This window comes from Schistosoma haematobium, chromosome 3 (genome assembly GCF_000699445.3).
Source record: "Schistosoma haematobium chromosome 3, whole genome shotgun sequence".
Classification (NCBI taxonomy): Eukaryota; Metazoa; Platyhelminthes; class Trematoda; order Strigeidida; family Schistosomatidae; genus Schistosoma; species Schistosoma haematobium.
In genome coordinates, this window is record NC_067198.1 from 19894130 (window position 1) to 19919620 (window position 25491).

General features: G+C 37.8%; 2 protein-coding genes across 2 annotated transcripts; one reads left to right on the forward strand and one right to left on the reverse strand.

Moving 5' to 3' along the window:
- Positions 1 to 134: 134 nt before the first annotated feature.
- On the reverse strand, positions 135 to 8768 carry MS3_00005207 (uncharacterized protein). Its single transcript, XM_051213235.1, has 2 exons — positions 4837 to 8768; positions 135 to 196 (listed from the first exon to the last, which is right to left on the reverse strand). The coding sequence occupies exon 1, from the start codon at positions 5960 to 5962 to the stop codon at positions 4862 to 4864; it is 1101 nt and encodes a 366-aa protein (XP_051069194.1). The 5' UTR covers positions 5963 to 8768; the 3' UTR covers positions 135 to 196; positions 4837 to 4861.
- A 14601-nt stretch (positions 8769 to 23369) lies between these two features.
- Positions 23370 to 25491, forward strand: MS3_00005211 (uncharacterized protein). Its single transcript, XM_051213236.1, has one exon. The coding sequence runs from the start codon at positions 23465 to 23467 to the stop codon at positions 24824 to 24826; it is 1362 nt and encodes a 453-aa protein (XP_051069195.1). The 5' UTR covers positions 23370 to 23464; the 3' UTR covers positions 24827 to 25491.

Here is a 25491-nt window from a genome sequence, read left to right on the forward strand (position 1 = left end):
TGTGATAATAAATTTTCAGCAATAGGCGCCTCGTACAGTGGATATTTACTTGTCTTTCGTACGTGTTGTGAAACATTGCTTCCTGTTTTTTTTTAAAGAGATAACTGCTTCTGGCCTTGAATAACGCATATAGTTGTAGTCTTTTTCGACAGGATCACTTACTTTGCTCTTTTGATGTTGGATGTACGGCTGTATGCTTTAAAAACAAGGAGATATAAGTTTTTTGATCTGTAGTGCATGGTCTGACGTGAAAATATGAATTAAGGGCTGGAATAATTACTTAACTGATTACTTTTTAATATTATAAGAAAATCGATATTATTAGGCTACTGAGGGTAAATATACTATTTTCCCTCTTAATCTACGTTATACCATTGTAATGCCAATATATCTACCACTCATTATTTTAGTGTAAGTCCTCTTAATAAGTTTTCAAACAGTTTGCTCCGCATCTCATTAGTATCAGTACGTATTTTTAAATAAATCTTAAACTTAAGTGAGATATTAGTTACTTCTCTTAAAACCGAGTATATCATAGAGTACGCGTAAGTTTGGGGGTGTGCTTTAATCATAAAGGTGACCAAACTATGCGGGATGCAGGAATGCTAATCGAATACAAGGTAAGTTGATGCAACAAAAACAATCCTCAATGTTCCAAATATAATTGCTTATTCAAGATATCAACTAATTAAAGTACCAGGTTGCAAGAGAAGAGCCTATGGAGTGCAGCTTTTTCGCGTGCGTTAGTAAGACTAAATATACTTACCTACTTACGCCTGTTACTCCTCGTGAAGGAGCATAGGCCGCTCACCAGCATTCTCCATCCAACCCTGTCCTGGGCAATCCTTTCTAGCTCCGTCCAGTTGTAATTCATCCTTTTCATATCTGCTTCTATTATCCGACGCAATGTGTTCTTTGGCCTTCCTCTTTTTCGCTTCCCTTCAGGATTCCAAGTTAGGGCTTGCCTCGTGATGCAGTTTGACGATTTGCGTAATGTATGTCCTATCCATTTCCATCGTCTTTTCCTAATTTCTTCTTCAGCTGGAAGTTGGTTTGTTCTCTCCCACAGAAGGCTATTGCTGATGGTATCCGGCCAATGGATGTTGAGTATCTTGCGTAGACAGCTATTTATAAATACTTGTACTTTCTTGATTGTGGTTGTTGTAGTTCTCCAAGTTTCAGCTCCATACAGTAGAACTGCCTTGACGTTCGTATTGAAGATTCTCACTTTGATATTGGTTGAAAGTTGTTTTGAGTTCCATATGTTCTTCAATTGTAGGAATGCGACCCTTGCTTTGCCGATCCTCGCCTTTACGTCTGCATCTGAACCTCTTTGTTCATCGATGATGCTTCCCAGGTATATGAAGGATTCTACATCTTCCAGAGTTTCGCCATCAAGAGTGATTGGATTGCTGTTCTCCGCTTCGAATTTGAGTACCTTGGTTTTCCCTTTGTGTATGCTGAGGCCTACTGATGCAGAGACTGATGCTACACTGGCTGTCTTTGTCTGCATCTGTTCGTGTGTATGCGATAGGAGTGCCAGGTCATCTGCGAAGTCCAAATCGTCTAATTGGTTCTGAGCTGTCCATTGTATCCCGTGTTTTCCTTCAGATGTTGAGGTCTTCATAATCCAGTCGACCACCAGAAGAAAGAGGAAGGGAGAGAGTAAACAGCCTTGTCTGACTCCGGTCCTTACTTGGAATGCATCTGTCAGCTGTCCTCCATGCACTACTTTGCACTGTAGTCCGTCGTATGAGTTCCGGATAATATTGACAATCTTCTCAGGAACTCCGTAGTGTCGAAGAAGTTTCCATAATGTCCTCCTATCTACACTGTCGAATGCCTTTTCATAATCAATGAAGTTGATGTATAGTGATGAGTTCCACTCAACTGATTGTTCGACGATGATCCGTAGTGTTGCAATTTGGTCTGTGCACGACCGATCCTTACGGAATCCAGCTTGTTGATCTCGAAGTTGGGCGTCTACTGCATCCTTCATCCGGTTCAGCAACAATCTGTTGAAGACTTTCCCTAGTATTGACAGTAGTGTAATGCCTCTGTAGTTTTCACATTTGCTCAGATCTCCTTTCTTTGGAATCTTGACGAGGTGTCCTTCTTTCCAGTCCATCGGCACTTGTTCCTCCTCCCAAATCTTTTTGAATAGAAGATAAAGCATGCTTGTGGTTGCTTCGATGTCTGATTTCAGTGCTTCAGCTGGTATGTTGTCGGGTCCTGCTGCTTTGCCGTTCTTGATTTGTCTGACGGCCATTCTAATTTCTTCCGTAGTTGGTTCCTCGAAGTATTCTACCCATCTGTTACTCTGTTGTTGAATTTCGGTGATTTTCCTGCCTTCTTTGTTTTTGACCGGCCTCTCTGGTTTACTGTATTTCCCTGCTAGTTTCTTCGTTGTATCGTGAAGCTGTTTCATATTTCCTTCTCTAGCAGCTTTTTCTGCCGTCGTTGCTAGTTCTTCCACGTATTTCTTCTTGTCGGCTCTAATGCTCCTCTTCACTTGCTTGTTTGCTTCTATGTATTCAGCTTGTGCTTGGACTTTCTCTGCTCGTGTTCGGCTGTTGTTTATTGCTGCCTTCTTGTTCTTCCTTTCTTTGATCTTGTCCAGTGTTTCTGTAGAGATCCATTCCTTATGATGGTATTTCTTTAGACCAAGAACCTCTTGACACGTTGAAGTTAATGCTTCCTTGATGCCTTTCCAGTTGTCCTGCATAGTAGTTTCTTCTTCTTTCAGTAGATCTTGTAAGGCTTGGAACCTGTTGTTGAGAGCTATCTTGAATTCATTGAGTTTGTCAGTATCTCGAAGGAAGGCTGTATTGAACCTTTGTATTGCTGTTTGTCCACTTGTCCAGTTCTTTTTTGGCTTCAGTTTTAAATTGGCTACAACTAGGTGGTGATCTGAAGCTACGTCAGCACCTCTCCTGGTTCTCACATCTTCCATTGTCCTTCGGAATTTTTGTTGATGCAAATATGATCTATTTGGTTCTCTGTAGTTTGGTCCGGTGAGATCCATGTAGCCTTGTGTATACGCTTGTGTGGAAATATTGTGCCTCCTATGACCAATTTGTTGAATGCACATAGATTTGCAAATCTTTCTCCATTTTCGTTTCTTTCTCCCAGTCCATGTCGTCCCATAATATCTTCATATCCAGTGTTGTCTATTCCGACTTTGGCATTTAGATCTCCCATCAGAATAGTTAGGTCCTTTCTTGGGCATTTCTCAATGATTGACTGCAGCCGCTCGTAGAACTGATCTTTAATTTCGTCGTTGCTATCATTGGTGGGTGCATAACATTGGGTAATATTCATTAAGATCCCCTCCTTCTTTGTTTTGAATGATGCTTTGATGATTCTGGATCCGTGAGATTCCCATCCTACAAGTGCATTTCGTGCTACTTTGGACAGCATAAGAGCGACTCCCTGAGTGTGTGGAGCATTGTCCTCTTCGTGACCGGAGTATAGCAGCATTTCTCCCGTAGCTAGCCTTTTCTGTCCAGCTTGGGTCCAGTGGGTTTCGCTGATTCCCAGTACTGCTAAGTTGTATCTCCTCATTTCCATTGATATTTGACTGGTCTTCCCGGTTTCCCACATTGTTCGAACGTTCCATGTACCTATAAAAATTTTTGCTCTGGTTGTCAGAAGGGGCATCGGCCTCGTGGCTTCCGAAGGAACTCGGCTTTCACCATGAAGCGTCATAATTCTTCTAAATGAAGACCTTCTAACTCCCAGGGCAGAGTTAAAATGGTTTGGATTATTTTTTCTGGTAAGCGTTTTTTAGCGAGTTAGTTTTCTACGGGATGGGGACGCTAACCCCATGCCCAACCCTCCTCCTTTACCCGGGCTTGGGACCGGCAGTAGCCCCCGGAGGGACTCCAGGCGGACTAAATTCTGCCTCTAAAACTTAACAACATAATATGATAACAATTTTCCAAACTTATAATTTTTTTCAAAATTAGTCATCTTGTATAAATCTTTTACATACTGATTAACAATCTGTCAATAGTTCCAAGGAGCAATCTGACATCTGTTTTGCAAGTAACTAACACTTCTAAGATTAAGGCAGTGATACGCTTATATATCAGTCTGATAGATGTCGTAGTCATGTCTATCTGTACCTCAAAAAAAAATAATCACTGGGTTGGTTTTAAGAATGCTGTAAGCAGTGTACGTTAGTCCTTTCATTCCATAAATCTTCGCAGTGAAGCCAAAGAAAAATTGGAAATGTACCCATAGCTGGAAGGCTCAAGGTTATGCATCCTTATGTTAACTGGTCTCAGAAGGATATCTGTTGACACATTTTAGATTCATATGGAATTAAATATATTGCTACATCCATAGGGAACGATATTCCTGCTTACTAAATATTCTACATTCCCCCTACATCTGATAATAAGATTTTTGAACCAGTTTTAAACAAGTCTCTCTAAAGACTTTTAGGAAAGATCAATAAGACTTATGGCCATGAAATGCGTATACAGTCATGTTGTTTCGGCTTAAAACTATTGGGTCAACGAAACGCTTTACCTGTAGATAGATGTCCAGCAACAACGAAGTTTCTCAACGTCTCACACTCTTTCTAGTCTTAAGTTCACAATTCATTCATAACTTTAGCAAACATTGACTTCTATTTTTTTTACAAGAGATAAACTTCTATGATTGTTGATCAACAACAAAATCATTTACAAGGAGCATTAGACAATCAAGAACAATAAATACGGGTCTCATTACGAAAATACTGCAAACCATTTATAGTTCCTCAAATTAACATCAGTAAGAAGTGAAGTAGATAAAGCATAAAGAATATTTTGCACATTCAGAACTCACTGTACAAACACTGTGGACTTTCAGATTATCGGAGATCATCAGAAGAATGTTCAACAGTATCGTCAAATATTACATGTTGACTTTGTTCATATAATGGAAGATCTGTGGCATGTGGATGGAAACCTGTCTTTTTGCATTTTGACAGGAATGAAATGCCGTGATCAGGAGTTAATGAAAAACATTTAATATCATCGAATTTAGGAGCGCATACAATTGCAATCGCTTCCGGAAGCATAGTCTGATAAGAAAGCTGACAGTGTAGATCAACAGCCGATAAGAATGCAGTTTGAGTAGGATGTGTATGAATCCAACCCAATGTGATCAGCTGCCTCCTGTCTAAGTACTCAAATATTTCCTCTTCTTTATATGTAACACAAGAGTCTGGAGTACCGCTTTGCTTCGGAATTAGAAGATTTGTAATATAGAAATTGCCACTAATTAATTTCCCACACAGAGTCCCACAAGTTTCTCGATTTCCTTTAGTATTTTTACTAGCTAGGTTCAAAAAGTCACTTATCAGATGTCTGGATAAATATGTTTTCGTCAAACCATAATTTCCTGCGTAGTTACTGAACAAAGATTTTGGGAGCTCATCGAGAGTATAGTTGAAGGCTTTATTAAAAGCAGGATATAACGTTCCGTTGACTGAAGATAAGTTAGACAAAGAGAGTCTATAAGAGTTGGGATCAACTGGATAGTCATCATACGGCTTTGAACTATGATCAAGAAAAGGTACCACTGGCCCATTAGTATTCACTTTCCATTCAGTTATACTAAGTGACTTTTTATACAGCTCATATTCCTCTGTGTACTTCTTTTTCAAATCATCCTTCAAGAACTCAGCAGATTTTGGAAGTAATTTACCAAGACTTTTGAGTTCGTTTTGAACACGTGGATCCAGTCTCTGGTAACCATTATGATTAGGTAACTCTCGGATACACAAAACAGCTCTTATGGACAATATGTACGCTCTTTCTTTTTGGCCTGCTTCTGAGAACTGGACAGATAAGCGAAACATCGACCGGATAAACCGTGCATAGTGGGAAATGTCTATATTTTGAATGATAGTGAAATCTTCGGCAGACTTAAGAAGAGCATCCAGACGTTCTTGGGGAGTTTGGTTCATTTCTGGAGGAAAGCTGTATAACTTATGATATTACATGGAGGAACTGGACCTAGAAGACATAAATGAATTGCATCAGTCAACTTCTTAGCTAGAAATAGATGTAAGTAAATAGTTGGTTTGGTTATGAAAAGATTTAAATACCAAAATCGCACAAATGTTAACACCGACGAATTCACAGTTGTAAATAGTAGGCTATGCATCGCATTGAGTTTGTGGGATGGGTTCTTCTTTTACAACAGGGAACAGCATGGACTTCTTATGGTTCCTCTACGTTATGCTTATATCACACTTTCGCTAAGAAGCCTATGAAAGAAAAACTACTCTCCAATCAGCACAAAAACTGAAAATAAGTGGGGAAAATATTGTTCCATATCAGTGATTAAATATAGGTTCACGTAACCGGTATTGATTAGTATATTTCTGTACGATTTAGCGATATTTCCTATCTATCTACAAGTACGTTGGTGAAAATGCGGGTTTCCCACCACCTGACGAGATCAAGTTTTTAGTTACGAGGTTAACGATAAATGAAAATTATTGTCTTTAAAAATTCTCAGTAGTCGAGGAAAATAGTGATGATTCTGTAAAAACAGAATGTAATAACATTTGAAATAATCAGAAAACTTTAAAGTTATGTTTTGTCATTTATGGAAACTACTGCATATACTAGTTAAGTATAATCTTAAAGCTTTCAACAATCGCTTGATGTCATTTAGACCATGAATGAGTCACAGATAATTGAACACATCAACTTACGGTCTCTTTTTTAAATCTTACATTGCTGAAAATACAAGGATTGCATAAACTTATGGAAAGCACTTACATTTAATATACGGCTGATTTGTGTTTTGTAAATAAAATTTATAGGTACAGCAGAATACAGAAGTTGGACTCAGGTTTTTCATTTAGTCACTTCAGCATTTTTACTTAATTCTGAGAAACCATCATAACACAAGAGGACCTAGTAAGAAATTTGTAGGAATAGAATAACTGAAGTATGAAATACAAATGTAAAGTTGAAATTACAAACATAAAGCTTGATAGAAAGAAGTCAATCAATATTTGATACACTTTCAATGTTGGAATGTGGCTAAGGACACCATAGACTGCAAAAGTGACCTATCCAAATAGACACAATCGCATCTTACAAAAATCTAATGTCTTACAAGTATTTCGATCCTAATGTAAATTTCGATAGATATTTAAGAAAGAGGCTAATTGATCCAAATATGTGATAATGTGTTGTTCCTCGTACCATAAAACTGCTCACATTTCATGTTTCTTGCTGCAGTATATGATAAGCTTTTTTAATTATCTTATTTTTCCTTGCAAATGCAAAGACCTCACCATTTTTGAAAAAGTAATCCACTTCAGCCGGAATAATTTGCTCGGGTTTTACTTGACAGAAAGAAAAATTCAGGAAAATAATATCACTTAATCTATGATCACTGCTGAATTTGTTTTCAAATGGATTCATATCAAGAGACTTTGTAGACTAATTGGTTAGTACTGGACATATATGCTTAATAATAGGCGGCACCGAAGAACACATCTAATTTTACAGTGACGGTTTAGCCGAACGTTCACATAAGCCAACTTTCATATTTGCAACTTTAACAACAAACCAAAATAAATCAAGGTATTCATGGTTACATGAAATTAGGATCAGAACTACAGATGTTAGTCAACTGATTATAGACATCGTAGGAATTAGCACACATATGCATGTTCTAATTTTCTCATCATATCTGCACAGTGGGATAAGGTGATACAGTGACAGAACAAAGCCTCATATAATCCAAACTCATAAATTGTGTTGTAGAAACAAACTTGCTACTGAAACGCTTATTCTGTTGTAACGATGGTATTATTCAACTGTGGGAGTTTATGCGGATTCATTGGATATGCGAAGTTACATTTATACATCCCTTTCAATTGTGATATACCAAGGATTAAAGTTCCATGATTAGTAGTTAATGTTAACCAGAGCAATTTTACTAACCAACATAAGCCGTAAAAAATGTCCGCATAGGTCTTAGCATCTGGCTAAAGGACGAAGCTACGCCAAAACAAGGTACATGGCGACTTAACAATTAGATCGTTATGCTCTACTTCCGATAACACCCTGAAGCGGCTTTCGCTAGTGAGCTCGGAAAACCTTAGATGCTTTTCCTTGTGCCAGTAAACGATGGAATATTCGGTGTGCGAATACTCCCGCAATATTACATTTCAAGTTTTTAAATATTTCAGCACAATAAATTTGAGGATGATTAACCCAAGCAACAAATAAAAGGAAAATAAGGGTGAACAAAGTAGGCGAAGGCGTTAATAAAGAAAAACTGTCGCTTTTTCGGCTTCGCGTCGGTTATTTAGGGGAAATTTCGATTCTTCCCCCTTAAGCCGTGTATTTGGGAGAAATTTGTCGACAATTATACGTAACGTACTGTTTGAATATATGTACTAGTACACACATACAATCAGAAAAACATCCAACAGTAGTGAAGTTTTTAAAACAGTAAGAGCAAAACAAACGGGTGGATTGAACAGATTTAGTTGCCAAGTCCATTATGTAGATGATGTCAGTTTGTGATGAAAACGAGCCTTTTAAATACAGTGGGTTGTTTTTATGCCTACCAAGTTATGGACACGTCAAATGACATTTTAAAATTTATTGTCAGTCAAGAAAACAAGTGTTTTACACGAGGCTTTGTCTAAAAGGGGATTGTGCGGCAGAATTCACACTAAAAACTGAAACAAGTATATGACCTTAAAGTACCGTCTACTTGAGAACTTTCCGCTCTGTGGCATACCTTCAGGAATAATTTCACCAAGTATAGCGAGCATAGAACAATTAGCTTTTTGGTGTTTCTAATCCTCATCAAGAACCGAAATAATGGTTTTTTTTCAACCCGAGATTATATTAATATCTTCACATACATATTAGATCCTAGTTCTTGATTACTTCACGTTGCTATTACTTACTTACTCCTGTTACTCCTAATGGAGCATAGGCCGCTGACCAGCATTCTCCTACCCACTCTGTCCTGGGCCTTCCTTTCTAATTCCATCCAATTCTTGTTTATTTTTCTCATGTCTATCTCCATTTCCCGGCGTAATGTGTTTTTTGGTCTTCCTCTTCTCCTTTGGAGTTGAGGATTCCATATGAGGGCTTGCCTTGTGACACAGTTGGGTGCTTTCCTCTATGTATGTCCTATTCACTTCCAGTGCTTATTCCTGATTTCTTCCTCTACTGGGATCTGGTTTGTTCTCTCCCACAGTAGGTTGTTGCTGATAGTGTCTGGTCAAGGGATCCGAAGTATTTTGCATGGAGAACTGTTAATAAACACTTGTATCTTCTGTATGATGGCTTTCGTAGTTCTCCAGGTTTCTGCCCCATACAGTAGAACTGTCTTGACATTTGTATTGAAGATTCTGACCCTGGTGTTGGTTGACAGACAGTTGTTTTGAGTTCCAGATGTTCTTCAGTTGTAAATATGCTGGTACCGTGTTCATCAATGATGCTGCTCAGATGTGTAAAGGTTTTTACATCTTCCAAATCTTCTCCATCAATTGTGATTGGATTGGTGCATGCTGTGTTGTATCGGAGAATCTTACTTTTCTCTTTGTGTATATTGAGACCTACTGGTGCTGAGGCTGCTGCTACACTGGCCGTCTTCTCCTGTATTTGTTGTTGCGTGTGCGATGGAAGAGCCAGATCATCTGCGAAGTCTAAATCGTCTAACTGCATCCTAGATGTCTATTGTATCCCGTGCTTCCCTTCAGACGTTGACGTCTTCATGATCTATCGACCACCAGGAGAAAGAGAAAGGGTGAGAGTAAACAACCTCGTCTAACACCAGTCTTTACTTCGAACGAGTCTGTGACCTGTCCTCCATTCACGATTTTGCAGTTTAGTTCATCATAAGAATTCCGTATGGTATTGACTATCTTCTTAGGTACGCCGTAGTGTCAAAGATGCTTCCATAGTGTTGTCCTGTCCACGCTATAAAATGCATTTTCGTAGTCATTGAAGTTGATGTAGAGTGATGAATTTCATTCGATTGATTGTTCCATCATTACCCGTAGAGTTGCGATTTGGTCTGTACACTATCTATCCTTACAGAATCCTTCTGCTTTGCCACTCTTGATTTGTCTAATGGCCATGCTGATTTCTTCAATTGTTGGTGGGCCAACCTCGATTGGGAGGTTCGTGGGTGCTACTTCGATGTTGGGTGGGTTCAGTGGGGCTGGTCTATTCAAGAGCTCTTTGAAGTGTTCTTCCCACCTGTTTCGTTGTTCTTCAATGTTGGTGATTACCTTGCCTTCCTTGCTTTTCAATGGTCGTTCTGGTTTACGGTGATTTCCGCCGTCATTGCTAAATCTTCCACACATTTACGTTTGTCAGTTCTGATACTCCTCTTCACTTGCTTGTTGACTTCTGGCTTTCTCTGCTCTTGTTTCACTGATCCCAAGCACCTCTAGGTTGTATCTTCTCATTTCTGCAGCAATTTGTAAGACTCTCCCAGTGTCTCACATTGTACGAGTATTCAATGTACCTAAATAAGTGGCTGCTCTGGTTGTGAGGAGGAGCATCGGCCTCGTGACTTTTGAAGGAACTCGGCTTTCATCATGAAGCGTCATAATTCTTCTAAATGAAGACCTTCTGACAGTTCCGTGCCAAGCTTATCTAAACAAACTTATAACATCTATTGCTTTAATTTCTCTATTGGGCTTCTGTTACCGAAAATGTGACGTGTGAAATAATTAGCTTTCGTCAGAAATTCGAGTGATATGAGCATTTCGGTCATTTGAATTAGTCGTTGCTAAAAACTGAAGCTTGTTTTTGGGGTGAAAAATTCCCCAAGGTATTCAGTTTTGCAAGCATTCTACAATAATTATGACAGTATGAGTATTGCTGGACACAACATAAATATCCCCCATTAGTGACATTTAAGCTAAATACCGGACATATTTCCTCCTATAATTAACTACAGTAGAAGACACTCAGCACATTACCTCGTAATAGCTTTTATCTTCTTTCCTTGGTCGACTTTAAGATCATTTTGGTAAAAGTGACTGGGAAACAAAGTTTTTAAACTTCTTCGTGACTCATACGTAATTATTTCTGGGTTATGAGTGACTTAACACACAAGCTTATCCGACGATCAATATTTCCCCGAACTTGCAACATATGCTATTAAGGTCCGATTACATAAAATCGACCAGTACTGAGGCTCGTTTCGTCAAGGAGATACCTTATATTTTCTGAAAGAAAACTGCAAGTCTCTGTAATGCTCTCGTCCATGTTCTAAACCATAGGAATATCTGCGGATAGTTCCGAAAACTACATGTGCGAAGGATTTTCCCTTTGATCAGGCGAAAAAGAAAGCTCCGAATAGTTTTATTACTGAAGCACATGAGTAGAATCATCAGAAAACTGTGCGAAAATTTACAGCTTCTTCACGTTAAATCTTTCGCCCCTGCATTTGACTTAGAAAACTATCTTGATAGATTATGTCAGTGATAACGGCAAATATGTTAGTTCTACATACTGAACTTAAACATAACTTCTCTTCATCGTTTGTTTCGTTAATGGATGTATATAAAGACGGACATAATCCCTGTTGCTTTGTAGAATTATGGTCTAAGTTCGTTATTAGTGCTGTTATTATAAACGGCCTAATACTAAAATTGTGGATTTGTCATGATATGGCTGCCTAATCCATAAAACGTAGAAGTCACATAATTATCTGCCTACAAGAAACGGTTCATTAATGTGGATATTGACCTTCCAACAGAAGATATATTCTTTCATTCAAATAAGAATGTACAGGGTGATCACCTGTAGCCATGTCTACCATAATAATTTTGATGTGAACTATATTACGTCATCGGTAGGAGTTCTAAGAGAAACCAGGAAGAAATTCTAAAAAAACAATTATTATTGTTCACCATAAAAATCATCAATGATTCGAACAATTATGACCTCGAGAATTTTGAAAACCCAGAAATAATTAACCATATATTTCCAGAAGCGTTGAAAAGAATTAGATGTATTCCATTTGGCATTATATGCATTATATACGTGACAGTTCACAACTAATATCTGTCAAAAATACTCTAGTATAAAAGTGCAGAATTTCACTATCATGATATGCAGAACGAAGATTACTGCTTGTAGCGGTATTGGATTCTAACAACAAAATCTTTGAAGCTGAGCGTATAACTACTAAAATGACTTACCTTCAACATCTAACACTTGGAGGAGGCCAACGATAGGGGATGCAGGAACGATTGTTAGTCATAGCATGGCTCAGCTCTGCAGGCGTGGTTGTTTTTTGTGTAACCCATAAATGCCCACATTATATATTATTATATATATATATAATTCTTCGTAAGTGCTAAACGTTATGTTGCTGATTGTCACGTATGACGAGTCGGTGTAGAGAACGATGGGACTTCCGTGTAAGATCTTATGGATAAGGTAGTCACATCAAGACGAATCTATCATTTCGAAATTAGGTCTACTATTAAAGTAGCACCATTGCCGAACCAGACTCTAGTTCCTTATCTGTGAGGCAGAGTTCAGAAGTATAGCCTGTTGTTAATACCCCTATTCACTTCAACTTCAATGACTAGTTGTTACTTGTGGTAGTCGGTATTCGATATATCCCTTAAACTTCGTATACAATTCGTCTTGATAACCGTCCTATTTAACCCCAACGGTATGTTATTCAGAGGGCGAATACGAAGCGTTGATTACGTTTATTTCGAGACCACACACACAGATGTCCAAAATTACAGATGCATTAAACGAGCATTAGGAGTTGTGTCGAACGGCAAACAGGCAAGCGAGCGACTGAGCGAATGTAAGTAGTCGAGTACAATCAAGCGAGCGAGAAAGCAGAGTCAGCCATATATATAGCATGTGAAATTAATGAGTAATCGAATCAAATAAGCGGTTAGTAGTGAGACTAGCAGAGTGAACAAATGCGTAGGCCGTAAGCAATATTCAAGCATGCGTATTTCATACAAGCACAAAATAATAATAAGGGTACAATAAATTGTTATAGTGCGGATGGCTTTGTCCGCTAAATAAGTTAGCAAAAAGGGCTTAACTGAGTTAAATGAGAATAAACCCATTTGCACGTGAGTCGCTATATACTTATGTTAACCCACTTTCCATTAGTCTGTTGATCAATGAACTCATGCATTATATTTTTGTAACATTGATTGGTACTAAGCTTGCTAGTTCAATCAATACTAATAACTGATCATCTATAGTTATGATTTTCAATGATGATTCGTTAGCAATTCTTAGTGGCATTTACGTAATTCAGTGAAATTGATTTGTAAAAAACATCAAACACTGGCAAATTTAGTTCTTGGTCGACGTAAATAGATGTTGTCTATGAATATAAGCAAGGACTGGATAGTTATGTGTATCTAATTCTTCATTTTGTTTATTCATTAAGCATTGCGTTTTATCCTATGAGCTATCCCACAATACCTTTCTTTCTAACCATCAACTGCCCAATTTCCATTTTTTGTGTTCCATTGCCAAACAACGAAGACAGGCCACAAAGTCTTCCTCCTTGTGATACGGAACGAAAGATTTCATCCTGCACCATCCTCAAAGCCTTAGATATTCCAAAGGGACATAAGGTTGTGACATTTAGAAGCTCCCACCTCCAATGGACCTATCCTTGACCATCAGTTGCACATTCGCAACGCAACTTTCGTGAAGCGCGCCAACTGTGGTACTGGTTAAAACCATCTACATTCATATCTTAAAAGTTATCCACCCAGCAATGTAATTTACTACATTGGATATTGTATCATTTGTATCAATTTGATCTTGCCTGTAAACTGGCATGCCTCATGTAACAAACTGTTATTTGAGAATAAATTATTATTATTATTATTACCAATTGCGATTTGTACTCTAACCTGCTTCACTATGATAACTCTGGGTTTCTTATTCTTTCGTTCAGTGCCCGCTCTCTGTCCAATAAAATTATTCATCTTAAAACTCTTTTATTCCTTGTAAATCCAACCATTGTACTTATCACGGAAACGTGGTGTAATTCATCTATATCCGATCATTCCTTGAATGTAGATAACTACGTTTTCTTTAGAACCGATAGATGTTATGGAATAGGAGGCGGTACAATTATCTGTGTCCGTTCAGACATTCAAGCGTGCAAATTTGAGGATAAATCCCTTGATGCTATAGACGACTCCACTTGGGTTACTGTAAACTGGGGATCCCAAAATTATTTACTGGCGGGATGCATATATAGACCACATCATGCGGATACTAAGTTTGACAGATTACTAACAAACATCTTTTCCATTGCTTCGCATCAACCGCATACATTTAAAATCATTGGAGGTGATTTTAATCTGCCAAAAATTACATGGGTCTTGACTCTGGTACCAGGTCGATATAACAAGCTAGTTGAAACATTAGAAATTTGTGGATGGGTTCAACAGGTTCGAAAACCGACCAGGAGGAATAATACACTTGATTTGATGTTCACAATCAACATAGACTCTATCTCAGTGCATACCAGTCATGCGTTTTTTATGAGTAACCATAGAGTTGTATTGAGTATTATTCACTCTTTAAATGCCATACAATTGAACTCTAAAGCTTCAATGATGTACCAGAGCAGATTGACTTATGGTGTCACTAAATAGTGTTGTTTTCCCGTGGTTATCTTTGTCTATTATAGGAGATCTCAGGATATTTTTCTATCAGTTGCTCATTCAATAAATATCTTAATACCTTGTCAGTTTGATTGGAGGTATATTAACACAATCATTCATGCAACACATCAGTATAATCAGTCTGAAACATCACAGTCAAATATACCTCAACACATAGAATTTCATATCATTATCATAGACATGAGTTGGGAGTTGTACTCTCTTATGCACTCCTTGATAATCGCATAAGCAGCACCCACTATTCAACATCTTGTAAAGATCAATTTGGACGTAAGCATCGTGCAACACCATGCCACCTATATCTATGACATAAAATATTTGACAATTTCAAGTACCAATAATCGCTTTATTTAAAATAAGTCTATTTCTACTTTATGTTGAATTTTATACGCGTAACTAAATTGTATGCACCATCAGCCTGTAAGTGTGAATATAATTAATTTGTTTACAATACATCAAAGCACTGAGTTCAGAGCATGTCTCTCACGGACTCACTCATATTTAAGAATTAACCTTTGTAAGATCCATTTTGAATATCTTGTGTGTGAAGATCCCTCCATGTATACACTTGCAGTTCGTTCCTATTGATTCCTTTAGTTGTACATTTTGTTAGTCTTTTCGATTCATTTGAGTTGGTAATATTTGTATTTTATTACAGTCTTTATTTTTCTTACGCCTTCACTAAGTTTCCATGTTTCTTCATGAACTGTATTTATGCCGTTTTACTTGATACTTAGTCTTGGCGGCAGCCGTATTGGTTTGTTCCTCCTTTTAATTGTGTTGCTTGTGTTGACTCGAACTGTACATTTTGATCGTGAATTGAAGCACTCTCCAGGAACTGAAAACACTGTGTTATAAAGCAACCAAATATTATCTTTTGAACGAATCTGTGCATGATCTATCCAGATAGGATAGAATAACATTTATTTGTTGTGATTGGTAATTTTGTCGCATCCTTCATCAACTTCCTTATTTATTGTAATTAAGATCTGATTAGTTGAACAATTATTGGTTGGATAGCCGGGTGGTCATATTTGTTTAGGTGACAATGTACATTTAAATTCATGATGAATTTTAGAACTGTCATTTTTCCCAATCACTTTGTTTTGGTTTCAACCGGTCAAGTATGCCTATCTAACCCACCTAAACAGCTATTCTTCAGTCTAAAACTTATTTTGGATTTAACACTCTTATCTTTCTTTGTGAGATTCACATAATCACTATTTTTGTGTAATAAAAGCATTTTTCACAACGATTCCTACGTACTAGTAGTTTTAATAAATGTTATCACAAATAGGCAATGAGACGTTCGAGAATATCTCACGAATACATAAACTGCAATAAACTTGGCAAGTTAACCTGGAATTATTCCATTTTACAGTAATACTTTTATTCCTTTAGTTAGCCTACTGATACAAATGCATTTGGAGATCAACTCATACGAACAGCATAGCGGTTGAAACGTGAACTGACTATCTTATTTAAACCAAAAATATTATAAATGTCAACGATTACACAATATTGATTATTTTCCTACATAAAAGCACAAAATACTTATATTACCTTAACCGAATGCTATTAATGTGAATAATAACTCGATTTCCTGAAATGTTTTTATGCTACATCATTATTCACTATGATAATCCCACCTTGTTTAGCACTCAAATAATCTTAACGAAGATTTTCGTCTTTAATGTATTGAGAATTCAACCAGACATTTTGGAACTATTACGTGCAGATTCCGATCAGTTAATGCCGCCTTCCTTTTGATTTACCTCTCTCCTGATCAATACACAAAGGATTCTTATTATTTTTCTGGTAATCTTCGACGCGCGAAAATCCAACTTCATTCTGTATCGAATCAAAGTTACATTGATTCTGGTGTGGGAGTAGAGTAGTGGTATTGAGTACTGAGTAGTCATCACACTGAATTAGAACAAAACTATTGCTGACCAAGAATCATGATGAGTAATTTAATTTTTAATTTTTATCCCGTCATATCATTATTATTATGGTAACAAAGATCAATAAGCTCATCATTAATTAGAGCACAATTCTAAAAATTCACTAAGTCCACGTCAAGCACCGCTGTCAGATGAATACTAACTACGACTGACACTTACGTTGATCGAAACTGGATCTGTACTAGATAAAATGACATATCTACTCATCACGGTACTTCCAGGTGAATTTAATTGTACTAAAACGAGGGGTTGGTTCTCTTTCTATGCCTCACACCCATCATCAAAAAATAATTGTGAACACTGCTGTTGTGGTTAAGGCTCCAAAAACTATGTTGGTTGGCTTGTATGTGCACTTGAAAACACGGTAATGGAATCCTATGACTAGGCTGCTCTCAGTAATGTAACTGATTCGATACAGCCTACTTCACTCTTATGACTATAAAATACCATACGGATGAATGTATTGGGCTCCAAATACTCCTAGTTTATCTGATACTACTGTGAGTATGTCATTTACTAAGGCTTCCTGACTAGATTTATCCTGCAAAACTATTCGCAGTATGATTTAAACCTTTCAAGAACAATGCGACCTATTGTGCTTTTAAACCATACTTGAGTTCTTAAAAAACCATGAACCACAGCAACGGTTGAGCCTCGCTGCACTACTACAGTCACACCGTCATACCGAAATCCGTGGTAATGGCCAAAACGTTTCACAACGGCGATCATATGAAGGTTGTCTGCACCTTACTGTTTCCCACAAAAGGCAATAAATCAGAATAAATAACATCAACCTTTTAATCTAGAACTACTCACATGTTGACTACGAGGACTTTCTATTTCTAATCAAGCACTCTGACTGTAGAAGATTCTTCATTATTGATGAATTTTCAGAAAAACTAGATATATTCAATACCAAAACTAAATCCATACTAGACAAAAACATCCCCAACAAAACAGCCTTTAAATCAATAATTCTTTATATCAATCAAAAGTCCATGCGTAAACAACCAAAAGTAAAAAGGATTTGTTTTATTTCAAAGGACTTCAACGTTCTGCATCAAATACACTCTGTTCATGGGGTCATTCAAAGTCAGCATAAATAGAAGATCAGAGGAGCGCACGGCGCACACTAAATCAAAATCTAAAAAACAATGTCATCTTCCTGGAACCACATCATTCACTAAATACTGCACAACAGTGTGGCGTATTAAAACCGAACTGTAATCTGTGACCTATTGAATGCAGTTTTCTAACAATGAGAATAGGTCAACTATACCAGTTACTAATAGCAACCAAATCGGCAAGATCAATCTTATTACCAACACATTTTATCGTTTGCATCATGGAGGTGTTAACGTTGCACCAGCACTCTCTGTCCCACTATGTCCTGGGCAATCCTTTCAAGTTTCTTTTCATGTCGGCTTCCGATTCTTGTCTCAGTGTGTTCTTTGGCCTTGCTCTTTTACCTTTCATTTAAGGATTCCGAGTTAGCACCTGTCTCGTGGGCAGTGTGATGATTTCCTCAACGTATGTCATGTCATCTTTCGGCGTCTTCGCATAGTTTCCTCAATTGGAAGCTGGTTTATTCTCTCCCACACTAGGCTGTTGATGATGGCATCCGGCCAACGGACATTCAGTACCTTGAGCAGAAAGCTGTTAATAAATGCTTGTACATTTTTAATGATGGTTGCAGTTGTTCTACAAGTTTTGACTCCGTACAAAAAGACTGTCCCGACGTCAACATTGGAGATTCTGACTTTGGTATTGGTTGACAGTTGTTTTGAGTTCCATATGTTTTTCAACTGTAGGAATGCCGCCTTTGTTTTTCCAACCTTTGCCTTTACGTCTGCATCCGATCCTCCTCGTTCATCGATGACGCTGCTGACCAAGTACATGAAAGGTTCCATTTGTTCCAGATCTTCTCCATCAAGTGTGATTAGGTTGGTGTTCTCCGTGTTGTATTCGACGGTGTTGCTTTTCTCTTTTGTATGTTGAGGCCTACTGACGCAGAGGCTTCTGCCACAGTGGATGCCTTGTCCCACATTTGTTGATGTGTACGGTTTAGAAGAGCCAGGTCATCAGCAAAGTTCAAATCGTCTACTTGCATCCAATATGTCCATTCTATTCCATGCTTTCCCTCAAATGTCGAGGTCTGTAGTGACATTGGACCATAACCACGCAATCCTCAAAGCTGAACACGAGATAACTCGGAAAATAGATATTCAATATTTAACGCGGCGAAATACCTAACGATGGAGAAGGCGGGAAGAGTGTATTGAATGAATTGGAGTTGATTGAATGGCAAGGCTCGGCCATGCGGGCGCGGTCCCTGCGGAATATTACCTTATATATTTTATTCATATAAAATATATTTTTAAAAGAAAGCTGAGGAAATTAAAATGCCGCTACTACGAGCAGAATGATGTGTATGAACTTCAGAGTATACTTAAATTAATCGACACAAATGCTCCATCTAAACGTAAGTATTTTATGAATATAGAAAATAAAGCTCTACGTAGTAAAGGCCCAGAATTATCAATACTTCGTCCTTTTAAATCCCGTGTAAAGTCAAATTCCCTTGGCACGACTAAATTCTTCATAGTTAACGGAAGCATTGTTAACGACCCGAATACTATATGCGAACGATTTAGCAAGCACTTCTCGCAGTGCTACAAAACTGGAACTGAAAACCCCATCACTACATTTCCAATGCTGACATCCAGATATCTGTCGAAAATTGATTTTACACACTCCAACATCAAGCAGGCGATAGCTGCTCTGAAAAAGTCTTATGATGGTGGATCTGATGGGATACCTTCATCATTTGTGAAATATGGAGGTAGAGAATTTCCACTATTTTGTTTGAAACTTTTCAATCTATCTATGGAATATGGGACCTATCCATCTGTATGGAAAACATCCTTATCACCCCTAGATTCGAAACAGGACCACGTAGTGATATTATTAACTATAAGCCAATTAATTTGACATCCGTGCTCTCAAGAACCATGGAAAAAAGTCATCCACAAACAGCTATTATCATTTTTACTTTCGGCTAGTCTGATCAGCCCATCCCGACACGGGTTTATGATTAAACGCTCATGTTTCACATCGCACCTGGAGTTTTTGATCAAATTGCCCAGAAAAGAGATGTTGGTCAGTCAGTGATAATTCTTTACTTCGATTTTAGTAAGGCTTTTGACAGTGTCTCACACAAACTTCTTTTAAAACTCTCTTCATTTGGCATACAGAATCCCCTTTTATCTTGGCTCAAATCTTCTTGAGAAGAATGTAGCCAAATCGTTCGCTTTGGATCTTGCTACTCTAAACCTGTGAATGTAACCAGTGGGGTTATACAAGGAAGTGTGATTGGTCCATTACTCTTTCTCCTTTTTATCAATGACGTGTGTTCCCTCTTTCAGTATGGTAAGCCTTCCCTTTTTGCTGATGACCTGAAAGTAGTTTATTCATTCTCTTCTCCCACGAAAGAAAGCTATATTTCAGCGGTAATCCAAGAGGAAATAAACAAGTTGTACGAATGGACTGTTTCGTGGAATTTGCCACTTAATGTTGACAAAAGTGGATTTATTCACATCGGTCGCTGCCTTAACTTAAATCTGACTGTACAGACACATACACTCAAACCTCTCAACACTGTTCGTGACCTGGGTTTAAGATATAGCAACAGTCTGAACTTTTCTGAGCACATAATATCTCAAGTATCCAAAGCTAGAAAGCTCATCGGATTGATAATGATAAACTTTCATAATATCGAATCGAGATTGTTATTATGCAGAAAATGTATCTTACCCATTCTTGAATATGGTATTTTAGTTTACAGTAATTGCAGACATAATGATCCGATTAAAATTGAAGGTGTTCAAAGAAAGTTCATCAAAGCTGTTCTGGGGTATTCCGATAACAAAGACTATCACCAAAGATGCCAACAACTCAACTTAGAACCTCTTTGGATCAGACGTATCAAATTAAATCTTGTCTTTATCTACCGGTTTATTAACGGTATTTCCTACTCTTCGGTATCCACCCCTTCATACCTTATGATATCATCCCACAATCTACTTAATAAGGAGAATATTATAGCGATCCCGAGAACCCACACAAACTTACGTCAGAATTTTTTCCTTATTCGCTACTCAACCATGTGGAACAGACTGCCAGTGAACCTCCGCTGCAGTGAAACTACAACCCGGTTCAAATGTCTCCTTGATGATTTTCCTTCCGAAAGTGAATTATTTCACCTATTGAATATCAGTGTATTCAATAATGATTTATACAAACAAGGTCCGTCATCCATTTAATTGCCTGAAAAGCAAAATATCATTATTAGTTCCCCGACACATTAGATATTCCTTTTATATCTTCTTATCCTTCTTAACATATTTGATTCCTGACTGTCCTTTGAAATTAATTTTGACTTTCATAGCATCATTCTTAATTATTATTGCACAAATATTTATACTAATATCCGGTTTCAATCTGTATACTATTACATAAATCTAAATGTATTCATCCGAGTGCATTAAAGGAATTTTATTTTATTTTTCTAAATTGTTGGTTTCCATCTGAGGTTGATATTTGTAAGATCCATTTTGAAGGTTTTGTGTGTTGGTAAAATCCCTCCATGTATATACTTGTACTTTGTTCCTATTGATCCCCTTAGTTGTACATTGTTGTATTTTGATTACATTCGAATTGTTAATACTTGTATTTTTTATTATAGTTTTTGTTTTTCTTACGCATTCACTAAGTTTGTGTTTCTTCCTGAACTTCATCTGTGTTGTTTTACTTGACACTTGTTCTTGGCGGTAGCCATATTGATTTGCTCCTCCTTTTGTGTGTGTTCTATCCAGTCAGGATAGAATAACGTTCATTTGTTTTGACTGGTAATTTTCCCTCATCTTCTATCAACTTCTTTATTTATTGTAATTTAGATTTGATTGATTGAACAATTATTGGTTGAATAGCCGGGTGGTAATATTTGTTTAGGTAACGATTTACATTTAAATTTATGATGAATTATAGAGCCGCTATTTACCCGATTACTTGTTTTGATTTCGACGGGAAAGGGCGCGTGTCTAAAGTCCCCGGAAGGCTATTCTTCACCATCCAAACCGTAATTTGGATTCTACAGTTCTAAACAATTATTACTTGGCCGAAATCCTTTGGCAATCGTTCGCGGATTTTGATGATCATTTCTGGAAATATTTGGTCGTTTCGTTTATAATGCCAACTAATCATCGAAGGAACTCAAGCTCAAAGTTCGTTGATGTTGATGAAGAATCCCCTATTACCAAGCAAGTGCCTTTTGATGTCCTTAAGTGTCATGGTCCAGACTCGAATAGGGTTGATTATCATGGTAGTGACTCTAGTCTTAATTCGATGACAGATGACGTAAGAAATCTTAGTTTAAAGGAGAAGCAAAGGCTTGAATTATCAGGAAAAAGTGTTTTGCCTATAGCGCCTGTTGTTGGTCTAGAACTACCAAAGGTTGAATTGAGTTATTTCGATGGACAGCCAAGAGGATACTGGATATTTATAAGGCAATTTGAGACCTATGTAGCGTCAAGAGTCACTGATGATAGCCAATGTTTGCTCTATTTGATGCACTATTGTAAGGGCAAGGCGAAAAGAGCTATTGAGGGTTGTGTCATGATGGAAGCATCCCCTGGTTATAAGAGAGCAAGGGAAATTCTAGAACGTTTGTTCGGACTGTCTCATGTAATCGCTCGAGAAACATTAGAAGACTTATTCAATGCTGTGAATTTTGATTATACTGACGGGGAGCAACTATCAAACTTGGCTATTAAAATGGAAAACTGTGCTATGGTCTTGGAACAGATGAATTATACCTCTGATCTAAATTCCTTAGTTACTTTGGAAAGAATAGTGAGACTTGCCCCAACCTATGCAAGCCCAGTGGGCGGACTGGGTGGATAAATTGACCGAAGATGATAGAGAGCCGACGTTTCACGAACTCACTCAGTTTATCGCATCGCGTGCGAGAGTGGCTTGTAGTAGATTTGGACGGTTGGCAAATCGTTCACGAAAAGGGCATAACGTAAAGACGAACTGTCACGTGCAATCGGGGCAAGGGAATCGTTCGACAGCGAAAACTAAATGCAGTATGTGTTCCTGCGACCATGCTATTTATAAATGTCCACAGTTCTTAGCGCTTACAGTTCAAGACCGATGGTCTCACGCTAAAAGCAAAGGCATTTGTTTCATCTGTCTTAGACAACGACATAAGGTTAATGAATGTAAGATGACAAGGCTCTGTAACGTTGACAGTTGTGAGAGGAGACATCACGCTCTGCTGCACACTGACTCAACAAGCAACGTCGTAAATGATAAGCCATCATGCCCGGAATATAGGAAAAAAGTTGTTAATCATACCAGTAAGATACAGACATTAGAGAACAAAATACGTAAGCCTTATGACGTAGAGCTTTCAGATGCTTATTCAAGTGATAAATCATTATCAGTAGACGACAAGGCGGCTATAAAGATTGTGGAGGGTGGCACGCGCTTCGACAACGGTCATTTTGTAGTTTCTATGCCGTGGGAAAAGAATCCAGATATGAGAGTGGATAATTATGAAGTAGCAAACCGTAGATTACAAAGTTTGAAGGGTATGTTGTCCAAGGATGTCAGTCTGCACATCAGGTATATCAAAAGTATTGAAAGTGATTTTACTAAGACTTATGCGGAGAAGGTCTTTGAAATATATCTGCAGTCTTATTATCGCCCTCGATGGTATTTACCTCATCATGCAGTAATAAACATGAAAAGACCAGAAGAACTTGGAGTGGTCCTTGATTGTGTCGCCCAGTTTGCAGGGGTTTCCCCAAATGATATGATTTATCAAGAACCCGATACCACTGCTGAGTTAAGGTGTATATTAATAAGTTTTCGCAAGGAGGCAGTTGCAATCCCTGCAGATGTTGAAGAAATGTTCATGCAAGTGAAGGTCCCTGAGTCTGATCGAGGAGCTTCAAGATTTCTGTGGTGGCAGGAGGGAGACATGTCGAGGGAACCATCCGAGTTTCAAATGACATCCCATCCATTTGATGCCACATCCTCGCCGTTTCGTGCGAACTTTGCCTTGAATAAGACGACCCAAATATTCTCTGACGGTTATGATGGTTATGTTGTAGATGATGTCAAGAATAATTTCTATGTTGATGATTGCTTGATATCCATTCCCACTTGTGATCAAGCAAAGAGTTTCGTTAAACAGATTAGTGAATTATTATGTAGAGGAAGTATACAAAAAATGAACGATCTTGAATCTTGGTTCAAATGTCCTACTTTATTGCATGGCGAATTTTATATAACAATCACTGACTGTCCGGAACCTACTCCTGACGATATTGAATTTAGAAAAACTGCTGTGGTTAACTTGAGTAGTATGAAGTACAACATCACACCTATTCTCTCTTATTATTCCGAGTGGTTGAAATTAGTCAGAGCTGTAACCTGGTTTAGAAGGTTTATCGAATTCCTGATGGTACTTCGTTTACCGAGTTGTGAAGGATCCGTTCATCTAGGATGTTTAAAGGTCAAAGAGCTTGAGATTGCCAAGCGTAAGATTTTATTGATGGTTCAGAGAGAAGTATATGGAGAATTACTTAGTGAATTTAAAAACAACAGTAAAGTAGTAAGTCATGATGATCTGAAAGGTTCATCATTGATAATGCTTGATGGGTTACTCTTCTTTGGAGGTCGACTAAGATACTCAGATTTCCCAAATGCTTTTAAACATCCAGTAATTTTACCCAGTCGACAATTAGTGACGGAAATGATAATTAGACATTGTCATAAAGAACAAGGACACATAGGAAGATCATTAGAAAAAGGGTATGGATATGTGTTTACTTGTTTGCAAACATGGGCAGTACGTATTGAAATGATGTGTAGTTTGATTACTGATTCATTTTTAATGGCTCTATTACGTTTTATTGGAAGAAGAAGGAAACCTCCGGAGATTTACAGTGACAGTGCGTCAAGCTTTGTGGTGACAGTTTCTGAGTTAAGCAAGTTTGTGCAGCAGTCGAATCAGAAGATAAACATTGAATTGTCAGTGAGGCCCTCATCCAACAGCATGGGTGGAGTTTGGGGAAGAGTGATTAGGTCTATATCATGACTGTTATCGTTGATCACCAGAGAACAGGTGAAGCAGGTCTCCTTGAAGCTTTGGATTAGTCTTTGTTGTTATTAATGTAGTTAGGTCGAGTAGGCGTACTGTTGTAAGTCCTACTCGTTCCTATGGTGTGATATGTTATATAATGAACCATGACCGTAGGCATCAAGGTAGCTTGTGTGGTATGGAGGGATTTTGGGGGCCGGTGTAAGATCCATTTTGAAGGTTTTGTGTGTTGGTAAAATCCCTCCATGTATATACTTGTACTTTGTTCCTATTGATCCCCTTAGTTGTACATTGTTGTATTTTGATTACATTCGAATTGTTAATACTTGTATTTTTTATTATAGTTTTTGTTTTTCTTACGCATTCACTAAGTTTGTGTTTCTTCCTGAACTTCATCTGTGTTGTTTTACTTGACACTTGTTCTTGGCGGTAGCCATATTGATTTGCTCCTCCTTTTGTGTGTGTTCTATCCAGTCAGGATAGAATAACGTTCATTTGTTTTGACTGGTAATTTTCCCTCATCTTCTATCAACTTCTTTATTTATTGTAATTTAGATTTGATTGATTGAACAATTATTGGTTGAATAGCCGGGTGGTAATATTTGTTTAGGTAACGATTTACATTTAAATTTATGATGAATTATAGAGCCGCTATTTACCCG

Bases quoted from the DNA above. Each gene is read 5' to 3' on its own strand.
- MS3_00005207 (XM_051213235.1), bottom strand. From the start codon at position 5,962: ATGAACCAAACTCCCCAAGAACGTCTGGATGCTCTTCTTAAGTCTGCC.
- MS3_00005211 (XM_051213236.1), top strand. From the start codon at position 23,465: ATGAAAAGACCAGAAGAACTTGGAGTGGTCCTTGATTGTGTCGCCCAG.